This window comes from Tenrec ecaudatus, chromosome 3 (assembly GCF_050624435.1).
Source record: "Tenrec ecaudatus isolate mTenEca1 chromosome 3, mTenEca1.hap1, whole genome shotgun sequence".
Taxonomy (NCBI): Eukaryota; Metazoa; Chordata; class Mammalia; order Afrosoricida; family Tenrecidae; genus Tenrec; species Tenrec ecaudatus.
Genome location: NC_134532.1, coordinates 71966895 through 71991890, shown reverse-complemented (window position 1 = coordinate 71991890; position 24996 = coordinate 71966895). Strand labels below are relative to the sequence as shown.

Genomic DNA, 24996 nt, shown 5'->3' with positions numbered 1-24996 from the left:
TAGGACTTTGATTCCTGGTTTGATACAAACAACTGCCTTGGGGATCAAAAACTAGTTGAAAGACTTCATATGGTAAGTTACCTCTTGTGTGAAAATGGTAGAGAGTTAGTGTGCTTTTTTTCAATAACACTACCACAAACAATAGTAGAATGATTGAGAGATGGGTTTTTAGATGTTTGGATCCTGCCAGCTAATTTAAAAAACATTTCCCCACGTTCTAGTCTGCTTCCTTTTTTTCTTTAGCCTGCTTCTTATATTCAACTTTTAATACATTACAATTATTCCATTGTCAGTTTTTTTATTAACATTATGCTAATCCCATTATCTGTTCTTTGCAGTTTTTTTTTTACATTTTATTAGGGGCTCATACAACTCTTATCACAATCCATACATATACATACATCAATTGTATAAAGCACATCCGTACATTCTTTGCCCTACTCATTTTCTTTTCTTTTTTTTAAAATCTTTTTATTGGGGCTCATAAGGCTCTTATCACAATCTGTACATACATCAAATGAGCAAAGCACCCTTATACATTCGTTGCACTCGTCACTCTCATAATTCACCTTCCACTTGGGTTCCTTCTTTGCAGTTTTTAAAATGAAAACATCATTTTATTGGGGGCTCTTACAACTCTTATAACAATCCATGCATCAATTGTATCAAGCATATTTGTACATATATTGCCATCACTCATTCTTAAACATGTACTTTCTTTTGAGCCCTTGGTATCAGCTTGTTTTTTTGTTTTGTTTTGGTTTTTTTACTATTTTTGCGATGGCTAGAATCCCCTTGCCAGCTTTCATAATACTTATCCCTAGACTGTTGGTAATGCCTTTTCAGTTTATTCTGGACATTTAAACATTACAGGACTTTATAAAGAGCATTGAAATGATTGATTCATAAGTGTTTTTCCTACTAGACTGATAATATACAGATGGTTGTTTTTGTACCTCTAGCAGGGAAACATAAATAGGGGAAATTAAATTTTTGAACACATTTTTTCAAGGTAAATTAATTTTAAATTGCTTTAAGCATTTTTTATGTACTGAAATTTAGTTTTGTTAATTTTTTGAAGTTAGGTCATAATCTCTTAGGTACCTTTATTTCCATTTGGATGGCATTTAAGCATCTATGGATACCATTTAGATTTATTCGAAGGATTGTGGAATATGTATATATAGTTTTGTGGGTGAGTAATTAGACAGAACTTAGTTTTTCATTCTTAATTTTTCACTTCATTTCTCTTTTTTTAATAAATTGGTAGGTATGTGGTTTCAACCCATCTGATTGAGGGTCATCTCTTTTTGCTGCCACTTCACTTTACCAAGCATGATGTCTTTTGCCTCAGGCTAGGAGCAATCGAAAGGCCCCCTGCAATGTTTATATCTGGTGTCTATAGAGTCGATATGGGTCAGAACCAGCTCAGTGGCACCTAACAACAACACATAGAGCAAAGAAACCAGACAACCCACTCAACAGAATTCATCAATTACGCCATTGCTGTTTATTTTAATCAGAGCTAGGTAGCAAGGAGCTTTTCAATTTAGGGTAGAGTCATGCCTCTTTTACTCTGCTCTGCTTTTTACTCTGAACTCCTTCATTAGCTTTTGTGGTCTTATGATAAAATAGTTCCTCATAAATTTGCGTGAGTTAGAGGTCGTAATGCAGCCAATAACTGTGTCTGATACTTATCCCCAGTGACCCTTTCAGCCCTTCCTCTGAAACAAAAACTGGTAGCTTAGATTTTAAAACAACTTCACGTTTTGTGGGTTGGCTGGCTAGTGTCTTTGCTGTATTCATCTGAGTTTGTTTTAGCTGCATTTAGCTGAATAATTTTGAAAGAGCCAATGTAGCTGAAGGTCTTCACTCAGAAGTTGGTTGTTGGCTAGATTACCTTTCTTGCATGTGTGTGTGGTTATTTTTGCCACCAATTTTTAATTTTGGTGTTGCTTTCTTTGGTGATACAGTCATCCGATGTGAGAACAAAACATGGCATAAATTTTTAGTTTTGCAGGTACTTTAAAATGTACTATTTATGAATATTCATGAACTACACATAGCATTAGTATGTCTGATAAATATTGAATAAAAGGCTAGGCATAAAGAAGCCAGAGATAATATTGTAACGTTAAAAATAGCAGAGCTAATGTATGGTTTAAAGTAAGACTTGCTGTCCCCTGGGTAGGAAAAAGAAGGTAGCAGATGAAAGGAGCACAGGAAAAACTTCTGGGTGTTTGTCTAGATGAGGTCACATGGGCATTTTAAATTTTTTATTCTATACGTCTATTTTGTATGGGTATATGTTAGTTTTCAAAGAAATAGTAAATTCGACAAATGTTGCATCCCTTATGTAGGCCCAGCTATTTATTATGTTTGGTAATCTGTATGCTAGTTGTTAGCTTTAAACCTAAAAGGCATTAAATGATGAAAACTTTGTTTCTAATAAAATGTATGCTTTAACATTTTATGAGTAATATAAAAATCCATACTCATTATAGAAGAAATAACTTGAAAGGACATTCATGTATTTGAAAGACTTTAGTTCCTCAGGTAATTTGCATTTCATTGAAGTCATGTCTTATTTTACCTCCTTTAAGGTTTTACGTCCATTCCTCCTCCGCCGAATCAAGGCTGATGTTGAAAAAAGTTTGCCTCCAAAGAAGGAAGTAAAAATCTATGTGGGTCTCAGCAAAATGCAAAGGGAATGGTATGTCATTGAGATGTTGAAAGTGTTATAACCAACTTTCATTTGTATGTTCATGGAAGCTTATATTAAATAGTCTCGTAAATAAGTCAAACTTATTAATTCCCTTTTTGTTCTTATTATCTTTGTGCTCTCCCTTAATTTTTATCAATATATAGAATAAGTATACTGTGCTCCAAAGTGGAGAAATCACAGCCACTCTACTCTGTACCTTTCATACCACATTGAAAATATATTCCATTCCCTACTTGATTTGGATAGATCATTTTAAGAGATTGGGGTTGTTAGGCTGTAACAGAAGGATTACTGTAAAAGTTGGGCTGCTTTACATGCCTTCAAAATACTGTGTTTGAAGGCCTACTGGGAGGCAAAGATTATTAGGCTTCCTCTGGCTCTAAAATACTGAACTACGACACAGTCAGTGCTAATGGAAGACATTTACTTCTTTCTTTAGGTAAACGTACCGATGAACTTTTTAATTAGAGCTATGTTGGAAAGGGGCCCTGATAAGATAGTGGGTTCCTCATTGGGCTGCTAACCTAGGGCAGCAATTTGAAACCACGAGGTGCTCTGTAGGAGAGAGCTAACATTCTTCCCCTGTGAAGAGTTCATCTCAGAAAGTCATAGGGCCGTCTTGCTTGTCTTAAACAACGCCATGAGTCAGAATTGACTAGATAACAGTGAATTTTGGTTTGGTCGGAAAGGCCTGCCTAGAACAGTATTTTGTACATCCATGATTTGAGGTGTTGAAGCATGTATTGCTAAGGTTTTGTTCAAAAGTTTCAAGGTTTAACTGGATTGAGATAGATATCTTATTCCCGTAAAATGATTGTCTAAATCCCAAAACCCCTCAAAAGGTATTTCAGGTTGAGGTGGAAAGAGGGATTAGAAGTTGATGATTTGTTTATTCCAGGTCTGTGGGGTTGAGGTAGAAAGGTGATTTATTATGTAAAGTGACAAGGCCTGTTCAGAGACTGAGTACTTTAAAGTACTTTTCTTTTCAATAGGTATACTCGAATTTTGATGAAGGATATAGATATATTGAACTCTGCAGGGAAGATGGACAAAATGAGACTGTTGAATATCCTGATGCAGCTGAGGAAATGCTGTAATCATCCCTATCTCTTTGATGGAGCTGAACCTGGTCCACCATACACAACAGATATGCATCTAGTTACCAACAGTGGCAAAATGGTGGTGTTGGACAAGCTGCTCCCCAAATTGAAAGAACAAGGTATCCATGTTATAGTCACAACTGGGAAGTAATGACAACTAAAAATTCTAATGTTAAAGAAGGCACTACATATTTGAAGTGATTACTTTTACTCGTTATAAAACTAAATGGGAGAGACCTTTAAATTGTTTATTATCTCGGCTTTTTGTCATAAAATGCCTAGACCACTTTTTGGATCCACGTAGTTCTAATATCCTTTATTAGACAACGGTATATGTGCTCACGGCATTGTTTCTAGAATAGTCACATATATTTTTTACTAAATTAACTACCGTGTGCAGACCCAAGTCTTACAAAATTTATAACATTCTAACTCTTTGTAAGAGAATGGTATGTGTGTGGTGTAATTATAGAAAAGTATCTTTAGAGATGTGATCATTGAAGGAACATAGTATGAAGCCAGCATCAGTCATTACCTGTGTGCTCATAGCAAACCTAATTTTTTCTATACTGTGCCTAGATCCTTCTTCCCAGGTTATTTTGCAACAAATCTCATATATTTCATGCATGAATAATTTATCATTTTAAATTCTTATGAACTAGAAAGAGATACGAAGGCATCGATAACCACTTCAGTATGCACACAAACACATAGGTAGCTCATCTTCACAATGGAGTTCTGTTTTGACAATTCCATTATAAGTCTGTTTTGAGGTAGTCGAATACTCTTTTATTTTAAGTTTTAAATTTTTATTACTAGTGCCTTTTACTCAGTGGAAATACATGTTTTTAATGTCTTTGGGAGGTGGTTTGAGAATTACAAGACATTAGTAAATTACTGTTGCAGTGTTTTATGTACTATATATTATTTATAATATTTACATTAAACCAAACCCCAAATACCAGTCAGTCATACGTTAAACACTACATATATGTGGATGCTTCAAAAAGTTTCTGGAAAGATTACTGGTATATTATTTTTTAAGTTCTCTTTTCTATGACCTTTTGAAGCCACCTCAGATTATATACACATAGATAACACATACAAGAGAGCTTCAAAAAGCTTATGGAAAAATTGTCATCCTTTTCATTTTTCCATGAAATTGTTGAAAGTCCCTTTATATACATGTATACTCACATAAAATCTTAAACTTTTATATATTGTGACATTTTAAAGTCCCAGTGATTTTTATAATAAGAAACCAGTATAGAATCGGATCTCAAAGTTTTCTGTTTCTATGTATATTTTATACCAATACAGGAATGTCTTCTAGGATGTTGGCTATCAAAACCATGTTATAAGAGTTATCAGTAAATTAGTTTTTTTTTAAGATACTTATTCATGTGACTATAATTTCAAAAGCACCTTGGAAATTAAAGAAAAGCTCATTTGGTGAGGAAGAGTGGCAGGAACCTATTTATTTCATAGGAAAAAAATTTATGTTTATTGAAAGATACACTGAACTCTCTAGGGAAAAGAGATTATCGAACATTCATTCTCATGCATTTGGGGTATGAGAAGGTGGGACAGTCAGATTGTCAACTGAAGCCGCTAAGACAGGATCATTTCACAAAGCTGGCTGGAAAATGAGTGGTGTTGAATCATTTCCATTATGACAGATAAATGAATGGTAAGTTGTTTAGATATCAGGCACAGAAGTAGATGACAAAACGGGCATATGGGCGTGTATTGGGGAATGAGTAAGGAAGCAATGTCACAGAAGGGCGTGGTAGTGGTGCGAGGACGGGGAGAGACAATGTATGTGAGTAAGAGTATAATGTGTCTTCGGGCTTATGAGAGGTAGGAGGCAGATAGCCTTCATTTTACCTGAGTGTGCTATAAAAACAGTACCCTTTTTATGCCAGAGTGGGGAAAGTGGTAAAGAATGACACACTTGGATAATCAATACAGATTTTTTCCCTTTGTAATTGAGTAATTTGGAAATAGGAGGTAATTTGGTTAACCATATACTTTTAAATAAGATTTTCTACTTTTGAAGCCTCTGTAATGAGATATTATATTAACAGGTTCACGAGTACTAATCTTTAGTCAGATGACAAGAGTGTTGGATATTTTGGAAGATTATTGCATGTGGAGAAATTATGAATATTGCAGATTGGATGGGCAGACACCCCATGATGAGAGACAAGTGAGTAAAAATCAGAGGATATGAATCTGACTTGAACAGTTAAAACTTTGTCTGTTGATCCCTTCTCTGCATGCTGGACCTGATCTGGTTTTTGGCATTTTCTGCATTTTTGTTTGTTCTTATTAGGATAATATCTCAGAGATGTTATATCACTGAGGTCGCCCTTAAGAAATCTGTGTTATTTGCTCTTTTTTTCGGTATATGAAACCCAGAATTGATGAACTTATAGGGACAGCAAGTAGAATAAGGGATTGGTCAGGGAGGGTAGGAGTGGGAGAGGTAGACGATGTCAAAGAGTAGTAAGAAAAAGAATATATGGAAACTGATAGTGGTAGCAATTGTATAATTCTGCTTGATGCGATTGAACTATGGAATGATAGGATATATGTTTTAACTTCCAATTAATAATGCATTTTTAAAAAAATGATATTTTACTTTTTATTGATTTTGTTTTTTTGACTGAGACATTTTTTTATTCATTTCCTAACTAATTATTACAGGTATATGAGGCAATCTATTGACTTTGAAAGAGCTATCTTGTACTCCAATTACAAGGTCTGAGTTCTTGTTAAGTAAAATAATTTTTCAATGAATATTTTTGTCCTCTTTAGTAATATAAATACATCTTTCATAAATAATGAAAAACAATTTAAAAATCAGTTGAAGTAATTTTCTGACACTTGTTTTATTTTTTATACATAGGATTCCATCAATGCATATAATGAGCCAAACAGCACAAAGTTTGTTTTCATGCTAAGCACGCGGGCCGGTGGTCTTGGCATCAATCTTGCTACTGCTGATGTTGTAATTTTGTATGATTCAGATTGGAATCCCCAAGTAGATCTTCAGGCTATGGTAAGAGATCGCAGATAAATAAGTTTTAGAGTTAATTAGAAAATATCCAAATACAAGTGATTTAACCCAGTAGTCTTTTCTCTCCCCTAATATTTCTTTCCAGTGACTACTTTGAAGGTGGTTTTCATCCACATCAGGATACTTCCATCTTATAGCTAGGCCATATTTTAGAATGCTGGGCTTTTCTTTTAACATCTCTTATGTCACTTGAGGGTTGTCTAATTTTGTTTTTAAATGTGTCAAACCGGAAAGCGTTCTCATAGAGCGTAACTGACTGCAAGGAAATTGTTAAATGGTCTGTATAGTTGTATTCCAAGGGGAAAGGAAATGGGCTTGCTAAGCAATTAGCTTGCCTGCCATGTATTACATGCTTAAAATGTGTGCCCATATGTGGCCAGATCAGGGAACTAATTTTTATATTGGGTTGAGAAAATTTATGATCTATAAATTAATATCAGAACTTAAATGACTTAGCTCATGGTTCATCTATTATTTAAAACGAGGGCTATTTTTAGTAATAAAATTTGTCGACTTACCAGAAGTTAAATAGAAAATGAAAATTATTTTGAATACTTGCATGTAGTTAAATGTGAGGACTTTTGAAGGTTAGGTCATAATTTAGGCTTGAATTAGGTAGAAAAATAGTGAATATAAATAAACCCAAAGTTACAAACAATTTTTTCTTATATTTTTATTGCTACTTTGTTAACAAAATTTTAAAAATGTTTTATGCTTGAAAATAATTTGAATGTATGCATGTGAGAATTACTAAGTTTTTAGACTATATTCAAAATAACATGGTTGACTGTCTAGGACCGAGCACACAGAATCGGACAAACCAAGACAGTGAGAGTGTTCCGATTTATCACTGACAACACTGTAGAAGAAAGGATAGTGGAACGTGCCGAGATGAAACTTAGACTGGATTCAATAGTCATTCAACAAGGTGAGCCTTAACTTAAACATTTTACCAAGTTGGAATGATAAATTGGTGGGGGTGCTAGTTTAGGAGTTTTTGTTATGAAGGCATCTTCTTGAATCAGGTAAGCTAGTAGCTAACATTTGTATTACAAAGCTTAGTTTGTTAATAAAAGTGTGGCAGGGTCAGGAATGTTGACTTTTGAGTATTGGCTCTATAAGTTAGCAGTCCCTCTTTTTGCTTATTTCAGCCCATTACACTCATCTCTAAAACGAGAAGAAAGTGTGTGTCTCCCCCCCCACCATATCTGCTGTCAGAGTTGATTTTTTTTCCACTCCCCAAATGAAGGAGTTTATTAGGGGAATTAATAGGTTGCCAAAAGTCAGGATCTCTAAACAGTAAGGATACCGTCATTGATCCACACAACACCTCTCCTCAGTCAACATCCAACTCTCTTGAGTCCTCAGCCTCTCAATCACATGGCCCCTGGGCCTCTGCCTCCCTGGTCTCTACTCTCTGTTCATCTCCTGGTTTCCTTACCTTGGTCTCTGGCCTCAGCTTGGCTCCTTCACTCTGTCTCATAGTTACTACTGAGCAACAACATCACATTGATCCTCACTCTTCCATCTCCTTTGGATTTGTATGAGAACAGACAGCTTTTCTTCTGTGGAGCAGCTGATGGCTTTGCACCACTGTGCTTGCAGATAACAGCTCATTCGTTCATCATTTAGCCCACCATTTAGGATATGTTTTTAGGATAAAAGGGATAATATTTAAACAATAACTAAATTTCTAGTATGAAAAAGTGTGATGATGGAGGTGATATTTGATCACCTCACTTCATTTGTGGAAGAAGAGTCACCATCTTTAGCATCAACTGCTAGTTCTTAAATGAGGTTGAGGTCAGCTATGCCCAACTTCTGTACCACTTAACACCAATTGCCCTTCCCACAGCACATTAATGCTGGGTTCAGTAATTCTTTGTAATTGCCATAGAGCTTGTAGACAGTACTCAGAATGATGGGGTTTATTAGGAAGCTAACAGGTTACAAAGAAACACATTACATTTACTGAGTTCTGGGGAATGCTGAAGAAATAAAAAATGCAAAAGTGTGATTTTGCTTTTTAAAAAAAGTGATTATTCAGTAAGCAGCCAGCCAGGTGCCTGTGACTTGATGCTGAGAGTGTTAAGGTGAACAAAATAAGTGCTTTTACTTCTATGGTGTCTGCATTAGGAGGGGACACGGACTAATCAGATATGTAAGTAGGGCTAACACTTGTGAGAAGGAACCCTGCTGGAATAGTGGGCGAAATGTTAGACTCTTACGGTTATGTTTGCTCAGCAGAGCGAGGAGGCTGTGCGGCTTGTAGACTCAGAGCCCGAAACCCCGCAGGGCAGTCTCTTCCTGCAGGATAGTCCCTCTGTCAGACAGGGTCTCTGAGTTAGAATCATCTGGACACATAGCAAAGGGTGGAAATGGGGCTATTATTTTGGATTAATTGAAGGAAACATCAAGGTCTCCTTTTAAATTCACTTTTAAGGAAGACACCATTTGTTTTATGGAAGTTAAAGTGTGCAATAGTATAGGTAATGCAAAAGTGGGTTGGGCGCCAGGAACTTCAGTACCCATTGACCACTCTTCTGTTGCATGGTTGTCTGCATGTTTGTCTATAAAGCTGAAATGTATTTCCTTTGTGTTAATTTTGGCAACCAAATGGTAGCCCATGATGTCATTCATAGTGTTAGCCACAGGTCTGAATACCAATAAGTTCTTAATAGTTTCTGTTAGTGAAAGCTTATAGTATCAAATGATTGTTGTGTGCCCGACGGTGTAATACATTCATTGTCTCTTTTAAAGCTTTTTTATGCCAGCTTGAGAGTTGGCATCAGAAGCAGAGCAGTCAAGAGGTCAAGTCACCTGTCCATTGTTTATACTGCAGTTAGCTCCTGGTTCAATAGGAGGCATACTTAAAAATCCAACAGCCTGTACCCCGAAACACTGTGTTTCTGAAAGACTCTTCTTGCCCAACAGAGAACTAGTTTCTTTAAAAGCACTTTGATAATAAGGCAGTGTTTAGTTCATAGAAATAGAAGGCAAATGTTTTGAGAATGATGATGGCAACAAATGTACAAATGTGCTTGACACAATGGATGGATGTATGGATTGTGATAAGAATTGTATGAGCCCCCAATAAAATGATTAAATTAAAAAAAATACATTCTGTGGATATATCTTCACATCGAAAGTCATGAATGTTAGGTTGTGCTGTGTTTTTTGTTTTCGGCTGTTTTGATGTTTTTATTTTATTTATTTTTTTAAAAACATTTTATTAGGGGCTCATACAACTCAACACAATCCATGCATATACACACATCAAGATGTTTTTATTTTTTAATACATGTAAAGAATTGACCAAATTCTTGCTCACTTGATCTTAATTTACTAGTGCTGATTTTATTTTATAATCCAAATAAGCTTTTGAGAGTTTTACTTAATCCAGGAATTAATGTGGTATGTTACAATTCTTTCATAATATTTGGCAGTATGAAGCTTTTATTTTGTACTTAAATTTGGAATGAATTAAAATTTTATTTCAGGAGTATTAACTTTGACATCTTTTGTACTCACCAGAAGCTTCTTATACTGATTTATGTTGTTTCCACTTATGGGAAAATACTTTTAATCATTTCTTACCAAGAACTTTGATTTTCAAATATCCCAAATTATAACCACCTCAGGTGAAAAAAAAAATTTCATTGTGACAATATTACAATCAACCCATTATGTAGTTTTTGAAATATTAAGAAGCTTATCACCTGAAAAATTGGCATTAAATTTTGTGTAAATATATGTGTGTGTGTGTATGTGTTTATACCATAGTGAATGAAGGGGGAAGTGCACACTGGAGACCCAAAGCCCATTTGTCGGCCACTGGAGATCCCCTCATAGAGGGGTTTAGGAGAGGAGATGGGTTAATTAGGGTGCGAGGTAGTACCAATGAAGAACACAGCTTTCCCCCACATCCTGGATGCGTCCTCCTCCCAACTACCATGATCCGAATTCTGCCTTGCAGGACTGGATAGGGCAGAGGTTGTACACTGGTGCATATGGGAGCTGGAGGCACAGGGAATGCAAGGTGGATGATCCCTTCAGGACCAGGGGTGTGAGGGGCGATACTGGGAGAGTAGAGGGTGAGTAGGTTGGAAAGAGGGAACTGATTACAAGGATCCACATGTGACCTCCTCCCTGGGAGATGGACGGCAGAGAAGGGGGGAAGGGAGACTCCGGATAGGGCAAGATATGACAAAATAACGATGCATAAATTACCAAGGGCACATGAGGGAGGGGGTAGCGGGGAGGGAGGGAAAAAAAAAGAGGACCTGATGCAAAGGGCTTAAATGGAGAGCAAATGCTTTGAAAATGATGAGGGCAAAGAATGTACAGATGTGCTTTATACAATTGATGTATGTATATGTATGGATTATGATAAGAGTTGTATGAGCCCCCAATAAAATGGTAAAAAAATTTGCGTAAAAATTCAGTGATCAGATGAAAATAAACAAATGATAGAAGCTACTACTTGCTAATAAAACTCTACTTGATTAATATACAATACAATGATTTTTTCAGGAAGGCTTGTGGATCAGAATCTGAACAAAATTGGGAAGGATGAAATGCTTCAGATGATTCGACATGGGGCAACACATGTATTTGCTTCAAAGGAAAGTGAGATCACTGATGAGGATATTGATGGTATTTTGGAAAGAGGTGCAAAGAAGGTAAAGTGCATAATACTTTTTTTTTTTTCAATTTAGTTGCTTTAATTCCAGATGGTACAGAATTCTGGGCATAGCAAAGACTGAATCATGGCTCGGGCAGGATTCTGGACTGGAGTCACTCTGTTCTAGCAGGGAATCTAGATGTTTACACAGGAATGGAATCAAGGGTCATCATTGCCCCAGTCACCAAGAACAGCTGACTTTTTGCCAGATTTCTTCATTCCACCTGGGGCCAGAGGGTCCTTCCCCATGGTTTTCACTTTTAGCCCCTTGAGTCTCTTCTGCTCGTTCTGTTTCTGCTTGTAAGTCTTATCTTCCTCGTTCATTTCCTTGGTCTGCTTTTTGGGTTGTTTCAGGGGCTTCTTGCCTCCTTTGCTGTGACATAAATGATAATTCTTTTAAGTTGTTTCCTAACAGAACTGTGTGAGGAAATATTTTGATGTGCCAGTAATAGATAATATTCCACTAAAAAAAGGCATTTGTGTACTCTAAAGACATTTTTTGAGTAGTGTGTTTATGGCCTTTTAAAAGTCCAATAAGGTGTTTCTTATGTTTCTAGACTGCAGAGATGAATGAAAAGCTCTCCAAGATGGGTGAAAGCTCACTTAGAAACTTTACGATGGATACAGAATCCAGTGTGTATAACTTTGAAGGAGAAGACTATAGAGAAAAACAAAAGGTATGCTAGGAAGAGGTTTTGATTATGTTAGTTTTTAGTTTACCGGAAACCTAGAATTTAAATACATGGTATAATAACTACCTTGTAAATTGTGGAAAACATCCATCATCTGTTTATATATGAGAAAGAGAATTTAATTTTATTTAAAACTAAAGGCTGCATTTTAATTTATAAGCTTTGAAATTATTTGAAGTTTGTGTAATTTTGTGGGACAAATATAATTATTTAGAATATTTGAAAATCAAAATTGCTGGCAAAAAGTTTTTTACAGCCTTAGTAGATTTTTTTTTTTCCCTTATAGCAGAATTGATGGTAGGGGAAATTTTCCTAATTTCATAAACACAATTTGTTAACATACAGAGACACTAGAAAATACCTACAAGGTAAAAGGAAAAATAGTCTTACCTACTTAGGATTTTTCTTATTAAGTTAAGACATGTGTTAGGGGGACTTCCAATAATTTGATGGAAATTTTCTGTTTTCTTTTTTGGAAGCTCATTGTGTACCTATGTCTTCTAATAAATGTTTAGTATGTATTGTATAGTTTTTTTTTAGCTCAGTAGAATATTTTATTTGATTAAGAAACCTGTAAGTGCCTATACGTTTCACTAGATGTGTTAACTATATGCTATTGAATATAGAACCTTAATCTCTATTGTAGAGCTTGGTGGTCATCTTTTGGGAATATTCCATTTACAACCCTCACTTCTAATGCATAATTAAGAACTTGCTAGTATGTGTAATAAGTTGATTTGAATTATTTTTCACATGCTAGATTGCATTCACAGAATGGATTGAACCACCTAAGCGAGAAAGAAAAGCCAACTATGCTGTTGATGCGTATTTCAGGGAAGCTCTTCGAGTTAGTGAGCCTAAAGCACCCAAGGTATGTTGACAACAAAAGAAATGGAAATGTATGTACATTTTCTTACAGTCATATGATCAAATTAGCCTACTGACCAAGACATTTTGCGTGATTTCTTAGAGTGTACTCTTCTATTCAGTTTTTAGTTGAAGTTTTCTAAAACTAATTTATGTGCTCACTAAAAGCTTAGTTAACATAATTTCCATTATATTAGAAAGTGCATGCAATTTTTTTGAGAGGTGATTATAGTTTATATAGATAGAATGAAAATGACTAGGAATAGATTTAAGGTAAAAGAATTTTTTTTTAAATCCTGTTTTATTTTTCTTTAGGCTCCTCGACCTCCAAAGCAACCGAATGTCCAAGATTTCCAGTTCTTTCCTCCACGTTTATTTGAATTATTGGAAAAAGAAATTCTATATTACAGAAAAACTATTGGGTACAAGGTATTGGAAATGCTTTATTTCATGTCCTTTCCTATTTATACGCCATTGTGGAGGTATGAGGATTGATTCTTGTGAATCTTTAAGTCCTTTGAGCTGAATAAAGGCAGTGAGTCATTCTACCTTACGATATGTCATGTGTCCGTTAGTCTTTTAAAGAGAGAGGGAAAACCCAAATCTGGTTTATTTTTAATATAAATGCTGCTGTTAATACAAGGGGACTAGAAAAGGCTGGGGGGAAATGTGTTACCCTTTAATTCTTTTTTTTAATGAACCCTTTGAAGCCCCACTGCTTTTTTTTGGTATGATTTGATTAGACGTGTGTTGTATTAAAATAACTGGTTGAGGATTTTAGTTCATGGTAAAATTCTCTAAAAGTTTACTGATTTGATAACATAGAAAAATATTTTTTAGGTGCCACGAAATCCTGACCTACCAAATGCAGCACAAGCACAAAAAGAAGAACAACTTAAAATTGATGAGGCTGAACCTCTTAATGATGAAGAGTTAGAGGAAAAAGAGAAACTTCTAACACAGGTGCAACTTTTAGTCCACACAGACTTAATAGTTTTGTAGGGCACTCTGCCAGATCGATTGTGTGAGGAGTTACACTGCTTTTGTTTCAAAGTTGGAACATTTAGAGCCAAAAATCCTCAAGATGTGTGTAAATGCCACATTTATATAATCACTAGTTAGGCAGTTCAGGAGGTTTGTAGAGTTTTACTGGTCTTGGTTAAGCAGGTATTCTGTTGATTAACTTTTTCTTACAATGTTCCCATCTTTCCTTTGCAGTGAATCTTCTACATTGCCAACATTGTAGTATTCTGGTGTGCTCTGATTTAGCTAGTATCTTATACAAACTCATCTTTTGAAGTCCAACCTGAAAGTCACCTTTTCAAGCAATCTTCCTTACTTTATTTCCCGCTCAGTTTTATTGTTTAGTTATCTAACTGATATATTGCCAAAAGTATCTATTATTTGGAAAAAATAGTATTTTAAAATATCAATAAAAAAAAGATTGCCTCGAAACATTGGAAAATTTATTTCTATAATACTTAGAACCAAAATATATCCCATGTCTGCCCTCCTCTCCCCCTGTGTTTAAGATTCTATAATAAAATATGCTGTTTCTGTTCTTCATAGGGGTTTACCAACTGGAATAAAAGAGATTTTAACCAGTTTATCAAAGCTAATGAGAAGTGGGGTCGTGATGATATTGAAAATATAGCAAGAGAAGTAGAAGGAAAAACTCCAGAGGAGGTCATTGAATACTCAGGTAATTAATTTGTTTTAATCGATTAAAGAATGTTTACCAGGCTTTTGAGCTTTAGTAAAATGTTACATTTTCTTGCTCTGAAACTCGATTTTTGACGCAATTTTGTGCTTTGTTCTGTGCTTTTCTTTTAAAACTTCAATTAGAAAATATGTCTTACATAAAATGGTATAATTGCTTGCTCTTTTAAAACCCTAGCTAACCAGTTCTGGTCAAGAGAATTAACAATAGGTACCTGAATGACTGTGGTCTCATTCCACTCCTTTTTTGAACGACTTTAATTATTGCATGGCTGTGTTTCCTGATGTTAGTTGGATTGTCAAGTGCGGTGTTGTGGTGAGTGTTGAGAACCACTGCCTTGGTTGCAGCAAGTGAAGAGGACGTGAAGTCCTTATTGGTAAAGATCAGAGATTATAGGCTTCAGTATGGATCACGCTTCAAAGACAGAGCTCCTTGTTAGATCTCTGTCTGTTCGATACATGAAATCCAGGATAGTCAGCCCTATGCAGGTTCAGTAATTGGATTAATAATTACCTAGGGACATGGCAGGAGAGGTTGGAGTATAAGAACAAAGTGTTCTTTAATTGATCCTGGTGATGATGGCACAATGCTTAAGCGGATTGAACTATTGGTCAGTTAGCAAACAACCACAAATCTTTACAACTGGACCAACATCATATTAGACAGGATACCAAATTCATGAATTATTCTATTTGTATTTTGGTGCTGGCAAAGGATATTGGAATATAAGATGGACTACAGAAGAACGAACTAATAGAAGAAGTATAGTTCGAATGTTCTTTAGACGCAATCATTGCAAGACTTTGTCTTACTTTGGACATGGTATCAAGAGAGGCCAATGCATAGGAAAGGACATCTTGCTTGATGGTTAGATTGACAGCTTAAGGGACAACCAGGCAGTGTCTCATTCTGTTAAACAAAGGGTTGCTGAGAGTCAGAAAAACTCAACAGCACTTAACACAACAAGCCAGTAAAGTTTTTATTATTCCTCCCCCCTAACCCCTTTACTCTCTTTACAGCTGTGTTCTGGGAAAGATGTAATGAACTCCAGGACATAGAGAAGATTATGGCTCAGATTGAAAGGGGAGAGGCAAGGATTCAGAGAAGAATTAGTATCAAAAAAGCACTTGACACGAAGGTACTGTGCTTATTACGAAATGTAACAGTTAAAATAGTCCTGTCTGTGAATATAAAGCATTAAAGTAGCTTTTTAAAAGGAAAAGCGGTCTAAAGTTAAAAACAAAACAGTAAAGCCCTACAGTTATTCTCAACAGAGTATATCGCCATATTAGGCTATTTTTTGTAAAGGCATTACTAGTTTTAGCTCTTTTCCTAAATATAGGGAAATGACCTTTATCTTCATAGTGGTAGAAACTAAACAGCTTTTTTCAGGAGAAAGTTTATATAATGGAATTTCAGTGTACTGAATTGAAAGTTCTGACTTGAAATACAATATTGCTTATTTTGTTAAAGTTGAGATTGAGGTATAGGTTACATAATACTTGTATTTTATTTAATAAAATATCTGATTTGATAGATTGGACGGTATAAAGCACCTTTTCATCAGCTGAGAATATCCTATGGTACCAACAAAGGAAAAAACTACACTGAAGAAGAGGATCGGTTTTTGATTTGTATGCTTCACAAGCTTGGATTCGACAAAGAAAATGTTTACGATGAATTGCGACAATGTATTCGCAATTCTCCACAGTTCAGATTTGACTGGTTTCTTAAGTCCAGAACTGCTATGGTAAGTGCATGCAGCATTTTTGTGGAATGTAGGAAGGAGTTCAGGTGCTATTCCTTAACTTTTTTTTATATCATGTTATTGGGGCTTGTACAACTCTTATCACAATCCATACATCCATCCATTGTGTCAAGCACATTTGTACATTTGTTGCCATCATCATTCTCAAAACAGTTGCTTTCTACTTGAGCCCTTGGTATCAGCTCATTTTTCCTCTCCCTCCCCACCCTCCTTCCCTCATGAAACCTTGGTAATCTATAAATTTTGTCATATCTTACACTGTCCGACATCTCCCATCACCCACTTTTCTGTTGTACGTCCCCCAGGGAGGAGTTTATATGTAAATCCTTGAAATCGGTTCCCCCTTTCTACCCTACCTTCCCTCTACCCTCCCGGTATCGCCACTCTCAGCACTGGTCCTCAGGGGTTCATCTGTCCTGGATTCTCTGTGTTTCCAGTTCCTATCTGTACCAGTGTGCATCCTCTGCTCTAGCCAGATTTGTAAGGTAGAATTGGCATCATGATAGGGTGGGGGGGGGCGCGGGGGAGAAGCATTTAGGAATTAGAGGAAAGTTGTATGTTTCAGAATGTAAATGCTTCTTTCTAGTTGACTTTACCCCTCAAGTATGTGCTTTTTAACTTTTTACATAAATGACACTTAGTTCTCAGGCATGGGCAGTAAACATCAATAGTATATATATTACGAAATGCTTTTATAAGTGAAGGAAATATTTATGAAAATTACTTATCAGCATGACTTAAAGAATTGACGTAAATGTACATGTGTCTGCCTCATTAGTTTGGTTGTGTAAGAAAATGACTTGTCTATTTCATGTATTATTAGGTGAATAAATCATTTTATATCAACCTATAAAAACATAGCTGTTTTAAAATTGAAATACTAAAAATCTGTAAATGAAAAATACACATTTATCATTGTAAATTGTAATTCAGGAGCTCCAGAGGAGGTGTAATACCTTAATTACCTTGATTGAAAGAGAAAACATGGAACTAGAAGAAAAGGAGAAGGCAGAGAAAAAGAAACGAGGACCAAAACCTTCGGTGAGTACTCATGAATATGTAGTTACAGGTTTTTAGACTTTTCCCCTTAAATGAATTATCATTCATTTCTTATTTTTTTCTCATAATTAGTATAGCTTTAGATCTCTTAAAAGTTTACATGAACTTTGTGTTAGTGACACACACTCTAATTGGAAAGGAAGTTCACATTATGTGGGAAATATTTTCATGATAATATAAAATACAGCAATTTGGAAAATCTGAGAATGTATTTTTTGGGAATGCCAAAACCTGTATTTCTCATCAGAAATACAAATTAAATTTTTGAATATTTTCAAGAAATACCAGGAAAGCAACACCTTTTACTATTGACTTGTAAGCTTTGATTTATTGTCCCAATGATGTCTCAATAAAGTGAAAGCGAAAGTATTAAGAGGAAAAGGTCATACATTTAGGTGCATAAAGTCATGAGTAAATGTATCTGTATGGCCAATATCTGGTATTTGCAATTTTCTTCTAAAAACACAAATTTGCTATTTTCACTTGGTTGGGAGATCATATATAATTTATTTGGTATTTTGATACTACTGATAATGTGAATTATTCATTTCTTATCCTTTCATTGTTAGCATTGAACCTAACTGTTTAAGTAAAACAGAAGCAATAGCTTGTTTTGAAAGATTTTATTATTCTTGATATGGAAATGTAAGGATTCTCTTGACTATGTAGCAACTAAAGTGTTGTTATGCATCAGTATATTTCATGTTTAAGTTTTTTTCTTGAGGAAAAGTAATCCTTTTGTTTGTTTTAGACACAGAAACGTAAAATGGATGGAGCCCCTGATGGTCGAGGAAGAAAAAAGAAGCTGAAACTATGAATATATTTTTGTTTTATAATCACTAACTTTAAACCAGTAGTTCTTTAATTTACGGGTCTTCATAAGATGTACTGTACAATGCTCAACTGTTGTCATTCAAGGACATCGTCAGGCTCATCTGTTTCCTGAGCTAGAAACATAGTATGTAGTTTCACTTTTTTAAATACAACAGCTGTGCTGAAATTTTTTTTATCTTTTAACACTTGAAGTAATAAAATAGGCTTCATTTATTAATAAATGCTTCATTTGATTTATTTTTCTATTATAGTTCCATTTGTGAAGATTGTGATTTTGTGCATCAGCTATAGTTTCTATATTTGTAAGATTTCCAACACAAGGAAACAACTTTCAAAAAAAGCAAAGCAAACATATCTCTGAGTGTCAACTTGTTGTGTAATTCTTTTCCCTCACTTTGCCTTTGTAGAAATCTGGGTATCTTCTTTGTGGTACCATCAGTCTCATCTGGAAGATTATGTAAATTGCATTCTTCTTGCTTAAGTGGGTAGAAAGGGGGAAGGGCAAGACAAATTGTAATTAAATTCTATGCATATTTTTGTTATGCTTTCTGTTTCTGTAGTTGGTTTGGAGGGTCTTTTAGTTGTATAGCCAAAGACATTTAGTATTTTCTGGTTCCTTGTTACTGTACCATTTTGTAAAAGGAATATTATTTTTTAATTGTTGGATAAATATTTTGACAAATGATCTTCAGAAGCAGCCACAATTTAGAAAGATAATGTCAGAACTGAGGTGATTTCTCCCCCCCCCTCCTCCCGTAAGACCTAGCCAACATACGGTATGAACTTGTCATACTGTTAAATTGAAATTCATGGCAAAATTTATGCCCTCCCACTTTGCAGAATTTTGAGTTTTAGAGTAATTGAAAGTTTTATTTTATTATATTTCAAGATAATTTCTAAAAGTAAGTGTGAGCAGCGAAACTGACTATAATTCCAGTTTTTGTTTTCTATGACCAGACTTGATAGACTGGAGACCTTGAAGCAGGAACACCCAAATTGTAGTGTCAGGATTTTAGCTGTACCAGAGGCCTTTGTGTGCTACACAAAATTTGTATAAAGTTTTATATGTGCAGATGGGTACATAAGCAGTTCTCCATTTTTCTAAGGGAATGCAATAAATGTAGCATCGTGAATAAATATAACTTTTATAATCCTTAAAGTGGTGTTTCCATTTCTTTAATTTCTTCCCCACTTTGTTTTTAATTCACTTTTCTTTTGGATGTTATCTTTTTTACTTAATGAGAATTTTCTTTCTCACAGATTTCTTAGTGTTTTATGCACCCACAGTCATTGACATTAAAAAAGCAAGTTGATGTCTGCGTCATTGTAAGTACTGTCCATTTTAATCAAAGCCATGTTGGTGGCAAGACTAACTTCAGTTCCTTGGTCCAGTTGGCCTTTGGACCTCCAGAATTGACTTCTACATAATGTTGCATTCTTCAAATAGGTTCTATCCCCCAAATACAAACCCATTGCTTTGAATGGTATTGATTCTGACCGATGACAATGGGTTTCTGAGGTTGTAAATTATTTTCTGGAGTGCTTGGGGGTCGAAGGTTAGCAGCCAGTGCCTAAAATAGATACTGTATGCAAAATTTGAGGAACAGTTCTTTCATGAAAGGGATAATTTTTGAGGATTATTTTAGAAAAAATAATTTTAAAACTTCACAGAGGTGACAAATGTTTCAGAGAAGGAAAACCCAAATCTCTAATCCATTGCTGTTGTGCTGATTTCAACATAATATTGATTTCATATTGATTTCTTGTGGAAGCAAGACTCACATGCATTCAAATCACCAACCTTTTGGTTATTAGTCCAATTGTTAGCCACTGTGCCCACAGGGCTCCTTAGAGTAGGGTGGGTGGGTGGGTTGGGGGAGGCATGTTAGTAGTGGAATTGCAAATGAATCTCGTGCCTTGGGAACTTGGAAACTATAAAAGAAAACACTTGAGAAGAGCACTAAAGATAAGCACATTTGGATCTATCTAATGAATGAGATGTTTATGCTTCACAGATAGATCTAGAATGAAATACAACCAAGTTTTTATATTGCTATTATAAGAACTAGCCATCTTTTAAAAATGGGAATTGATAGAACGTACTCAAAATTGGAACTATGGGAGAAAAAGGAAGCCCTGAACTGGTAAAATGGTACCTGGAGCTAATCCTAAAAGAGGATTGGTGATAAGTAGGTGACCAGTCTTAGCAATCTGTTATCTAGGATTTTAAGTTTTCTAAGTAAGTGATCCCTGCCCCCTCTGTGTGGAAAGCAATATGTTTATTGTGAAGATTGTAAAATAGTGTGACCAGATGAAAACAATAATAGTCATTGCTTTTGATATTTTAAATAGTTATGTTACAATGTAAGGGTAAAAACTTTCTAATATATTTTTTAAAATGGGCATTTAAAATTAACTATATATACTCGAGTATAAGCTGACCCGAATATCAGCCAAGGCACCTAATTTTGCAATAAAAACTGCGTTAATGTGCTGAAGAACTCGGCTTATACACAAGTGTATATGATAACACACATTTAAATGCCCTTGGTTTTATAGCTGTGCTTACATACTGGCAAATTTTTATCTGGAAATGAACGATATGTCCTTACTTAGTGTAGTTGGGTATATAGGCTTGTGAATGCTGGGCTTCCTTATGGGAGGGATACTTAACATCCTCATAGGATAAAGATGTGGGAACTTAAGGTACTGTTTTACTGTCCTCACTGTGAATACTATTCTTTCTTGAAACGACCTTCCTTTGTTTGTAGGCTTCACGGGCATTCAACACTGGCAGTTTCAAAATACCAGGAGTTTAATGTATTTTGAAAATTCACACCATGCTCCATGGATATATTCTTTAACATTTTTTTGCCAGGAGGGAGTGAGAAATGCAGAACCTTTGGCTTCTCCCCAGCCATGTTTAACTTGAGTCTGTTTTACTAAGATCTTCAGGGTGATTAATGCCCACATTGTTTGAGCATTGCTTTTTAAAATTATTTGCCTGAGCAAAATAAAATGCATAATTGGAGTAATAGTAATTTTTTCTAGTTTACCACCAAAAATCTGCCATCTAGTCTATTCCAAATCATAGTGACTCCTCATAGGGTTTCCCTCACCAAATCTTTATGGGAGCCAATAGCCTCATCTTTTTCATTTGGAGCAGTTGGTGGGTTTGAACTTTTGACCTTGAGGGGAGTATTTCAGTTTAAAAGCTTTTGAGTCTTGGGTTTTTAGATAGTTTTATCAGCGGGTGATAAGACCTGACAAAGTTTGAAGCACTTGCTCATGATAATCAAGGATTGCAGCCTTTGGTATGGCTATGACTCAATGTAAAGATTAAAATCTTCATAACTGGACTAACAGGTAACATCATGGTAAATGGAGAAAAGGGTTGTCAAGGATTTAGTCTTGCTTGGGCTCACAATGCTCATGGAATCAGCAGTTGAAAAGATCAAATGATGAGGTACATTAGGCAAACCTGTACAAAACCTCTTAAGAGTATTCGAAAGCAATGATTACCGTATATCCTCGTGTATAAACTGAGTTTTCCAGCACATTTTCAATGCAGTTTTTGTGGTAAAATTGGGTCGGATTATACTCAAGTGTATATGGTAGTTACTTTGATGACTAAGCTGCAACTGACCCAAGCTATGGTGTATGTTCAGTTGCCTCATGCATGTGAAACTTGGACTTTGAATAAGGAAAACTCAGAGAACTCTTGCAATCAAATTGTGCTGGAGGAGAATATTGAAATTACCATGGACTGCTAACAGAAAAAGTAAGACCAGAGTTAGTACTCCTTAGAAGTAAGGATGGCATACTGGCATGAAGCAGTGAACTAACAGGTCTGCTGGGCTGGCCTCAGTCCCAGCTATGCCGATCTCCCCAGAGGATAGCACTGAAGACAACCCAGGGAGAGTGGACCACATCCTGGCCCACCAAGCCCCCAGAACCAGACTGCACAGAGAGACTGTAGGGCTGGCTCCACCACAAGACAGGAAACCCCCCTCATTGACCCACAATGCTATAGGAGACAGCACTGGAAAATGCAGGAATTGTGCTTTTCTGATCACTAAACCGCCCCAAATAAGCGAGAAGTGTGCAAAAGCGCAGCAAGGTGAGCAAAGCAACAAAGACCATGAGGAATCCCGAAAATAGACTTTGGAACCAGTGGGCAGGGATTGGCACCTCACCAGACCTGGTTGGAAAACATAAGGGTCAGTAGACAGACTTGAAACTGTAGCACACACACCCCTTTCATGTCTATATAAGGTAGGATAAACAATCATCCCAAGGAGAAAATGAGGTCAGTGGTTCCAGGGGGACATGTGAGAGGAAGAAGAGGTGGGGGAAAGGCCAGGAAGCTAGCAAAACCAGGGGCTGGACAAGAAATCAAAAATAAATGGTGAGGAGGGTATAGAATGCCTGGTGGGGGTTGATCAAGTGGAAAGTAGCTAAGAGGAAATTACTGAAATCCAGATGAATGTCGAATATTATTGTGGGACAGGAGGAAAGTAAAAAGGAAAGAACTAGGAGGCAAAATACATTTATAGAGTTATAAACATGCATGTACATAGATTAATACATAATGATAGAGATACAGGTGCAGACTTTGTACCTAAAGTACTCCCTTAATACAAGAACCCTTTGTTCTAATAACCTGGCCTTCTTTCTGTGATGCTCACCTTCCCAACAGGATTGCTCAAATCAAAATGGGTGCTTACGCAAATGTGAAGAAAACCGATGGTGCCTGGCTATTAAAAGATAAAGCGTCTGGGATCTTAAAGGCTTGAAATTAAAACAAGTGACCATCTAGCAGGGAAGCAACAAAGCCCATTTGAAGAAGCACACTAGCCTTTGTGATCACAAGGTGTCAAAGGGATCAGGTATCAGGCATAGAAGACCCAAAACAATTATATCAATGCAAATGATGGGAGTCAGAGTGGAAGCCCAAAGTCCATCTATAGACAATTGGACATTCCCTCACAGAAGGGTCACAAGAAAGGAATGAGTCAGCCAGGGTGCAGCATAGCACTGATGGAACACACAACATTCCTCTAGTTCTTTAATGTTTCCTCTCACCCACTGTCATCCAGTTCTACTTTACAAGTCTGGCTGGACCAGAGCATGTACACTGGTACAGAGTGTACATGTACACTCGACACACGTAATTCAGGACAGATGAACTAATGACAGTAATGGGAGCAGTCATGCCATGAGGGTAGGGGAAAGGTGGGAGAAATGGGGAACTGATTACAATGATTGTCATATCACCCCACTCTCCCCTACCAGGGCGACAAACAACAGAAATGGTAAAGGGAGACAGTATAAGAAAGTATAATTTATCAAGGGTTCACAAGGGTGGGAAGGAAGGAAAGCTGATCCTAAGGACTCAAGTAGAAATTGAGTGTTTTGAAAATGATGGCAACATATACAAATATGCTTGATGTAATTGATACATGGATTGCTATAAGTTATAAGAACCCCCAATAAAATGCTTCATTAAAACAAAAAAAGATGGCAAGACTTCATCTTATAAACTTTCCCTGGAGAAGGACAACATGCTTGGTAAAATGGAGGGCAGTGAAAACGGAAGACCTCTTTAGAGATGGATTGACACAGTGGCTGCGTCAATGGACTCAGGAATAGGAACAATAGTGAGGATGGCACAGGACCAGTTAAGTGGTTCTATTGTCACTGTGAGTCAGAACCGGCTCAATTGTACCTTACAGCATTTAAGTAGCTAAATACCATATAGACATGAGTATACGCTGACCCAACTATCAGCCGAGGCACCTGATTTTACCACAAAAACGGCATTAGAAATGTGCTGAAAAACTCAGCTTATACACGGGTCTAAATGGTAAGCTTATTAAGTCAGTGGTAGTGTGTGATGCTAGGGACGCAGCAGTAGCAACACTTGGAAGCCACACATTGAGTTCCTGAAGTTCATAAATGTACTTTATGGGATCTTTTGCAAAAGGATGACTGCAGTGCATATGGTAAATGAGTAACTCCTAAACCGCATTCCACGTAGTGAATACTGAATGCAAGACTATATACTTCTTCTGCTAGGTCTCATTATGATGAAAGAAGTAGGCTTGCTGACAAAATGGGTTCAGTTGATTGTCACATCTTTTACAGGAAGAAATATTTTAGGCAACATGAAGCCACATAAAAGGAATTCCCATCTAGTTTTGCTTTGTATCTCATTTGAGACACAGCTTTGAAGTCAGGAGCATATGCTTATTTGCTGGTCAGGCTCCACTTGACAGAGAAAGTGGTCTTCATATTCAGACAGTTGAGACTCCAGAGGAATCACCAGTGCTCTGTTGGGAGGTTGCTGCTAAACTGCTGCTACAGCTGCTTACACATGGGCTTTCTCATCAGCTGCATAAACCCTGTCTCTTGGTAGAAAGGACATAAATAATACACTCCGGCTCAGGAACAAGGGCCCAAACC

General features: G+C 36.2%; 1 protein-coding gene across 1 annotated transcript in view; it reads left to right on the top strand.

The window, feature by feature from the left end:
* Positions 1–19660, top strand: part of SMARCA5 (SNF2 related chromatin remodeling ATPase 5) — a 48558-nt gene extending 28898 nt beyond the window's left edge. Inside the window, exons 9-24 of the mRNA XM_075543746.1 lie at positions 4–72; positions 2604–2713; positions 3718–3944; positions 5913–6034; positions 6737–6889; positions 7703–7835; positions 11441–11589; positions 12149–12268; positions 13044–13154; positions 13466–13579; positions 13991–14113; positions 14720–14852; positions 15890–16008; positions 16408–16620; positions 17572–17679; positions 18449–19660. Coding sequence (XP_075399861.1) covers positions 4–72; positions 2604–2713; positions 3718–3944; positions 5913–6034; positions 6737–6889; positions 7703–7835; positions 11441–11589; positions 12149–12268; positions 13044–13154; positions 13466–13579; positions 13991–14113; positions 14720–14852; positions 15890–16008; positions 16408–16620; positions 17572–17679; positions 18449–18514 — 2070 coding nt within the window. The 3' untranslated portion in view covers positions 18515–19660. The remainder of the gene's footprint in view (positions 1–3; positions 73–2603; positions 2714–3717; positions 3945–5912; positions 6035–6736; positions 6890–7702; positions 7836–11440; positions 11590–12148; positions 12269–13043; positions 13155–13465; positions 13580–13990; positions 14114–14719; positions 14853–15889; positions 16009–16407; positions 16621–17571; positions 17680–18448) is intronic.
* Positions 19661–24996: the final 5336 nt, after the last annotated feature.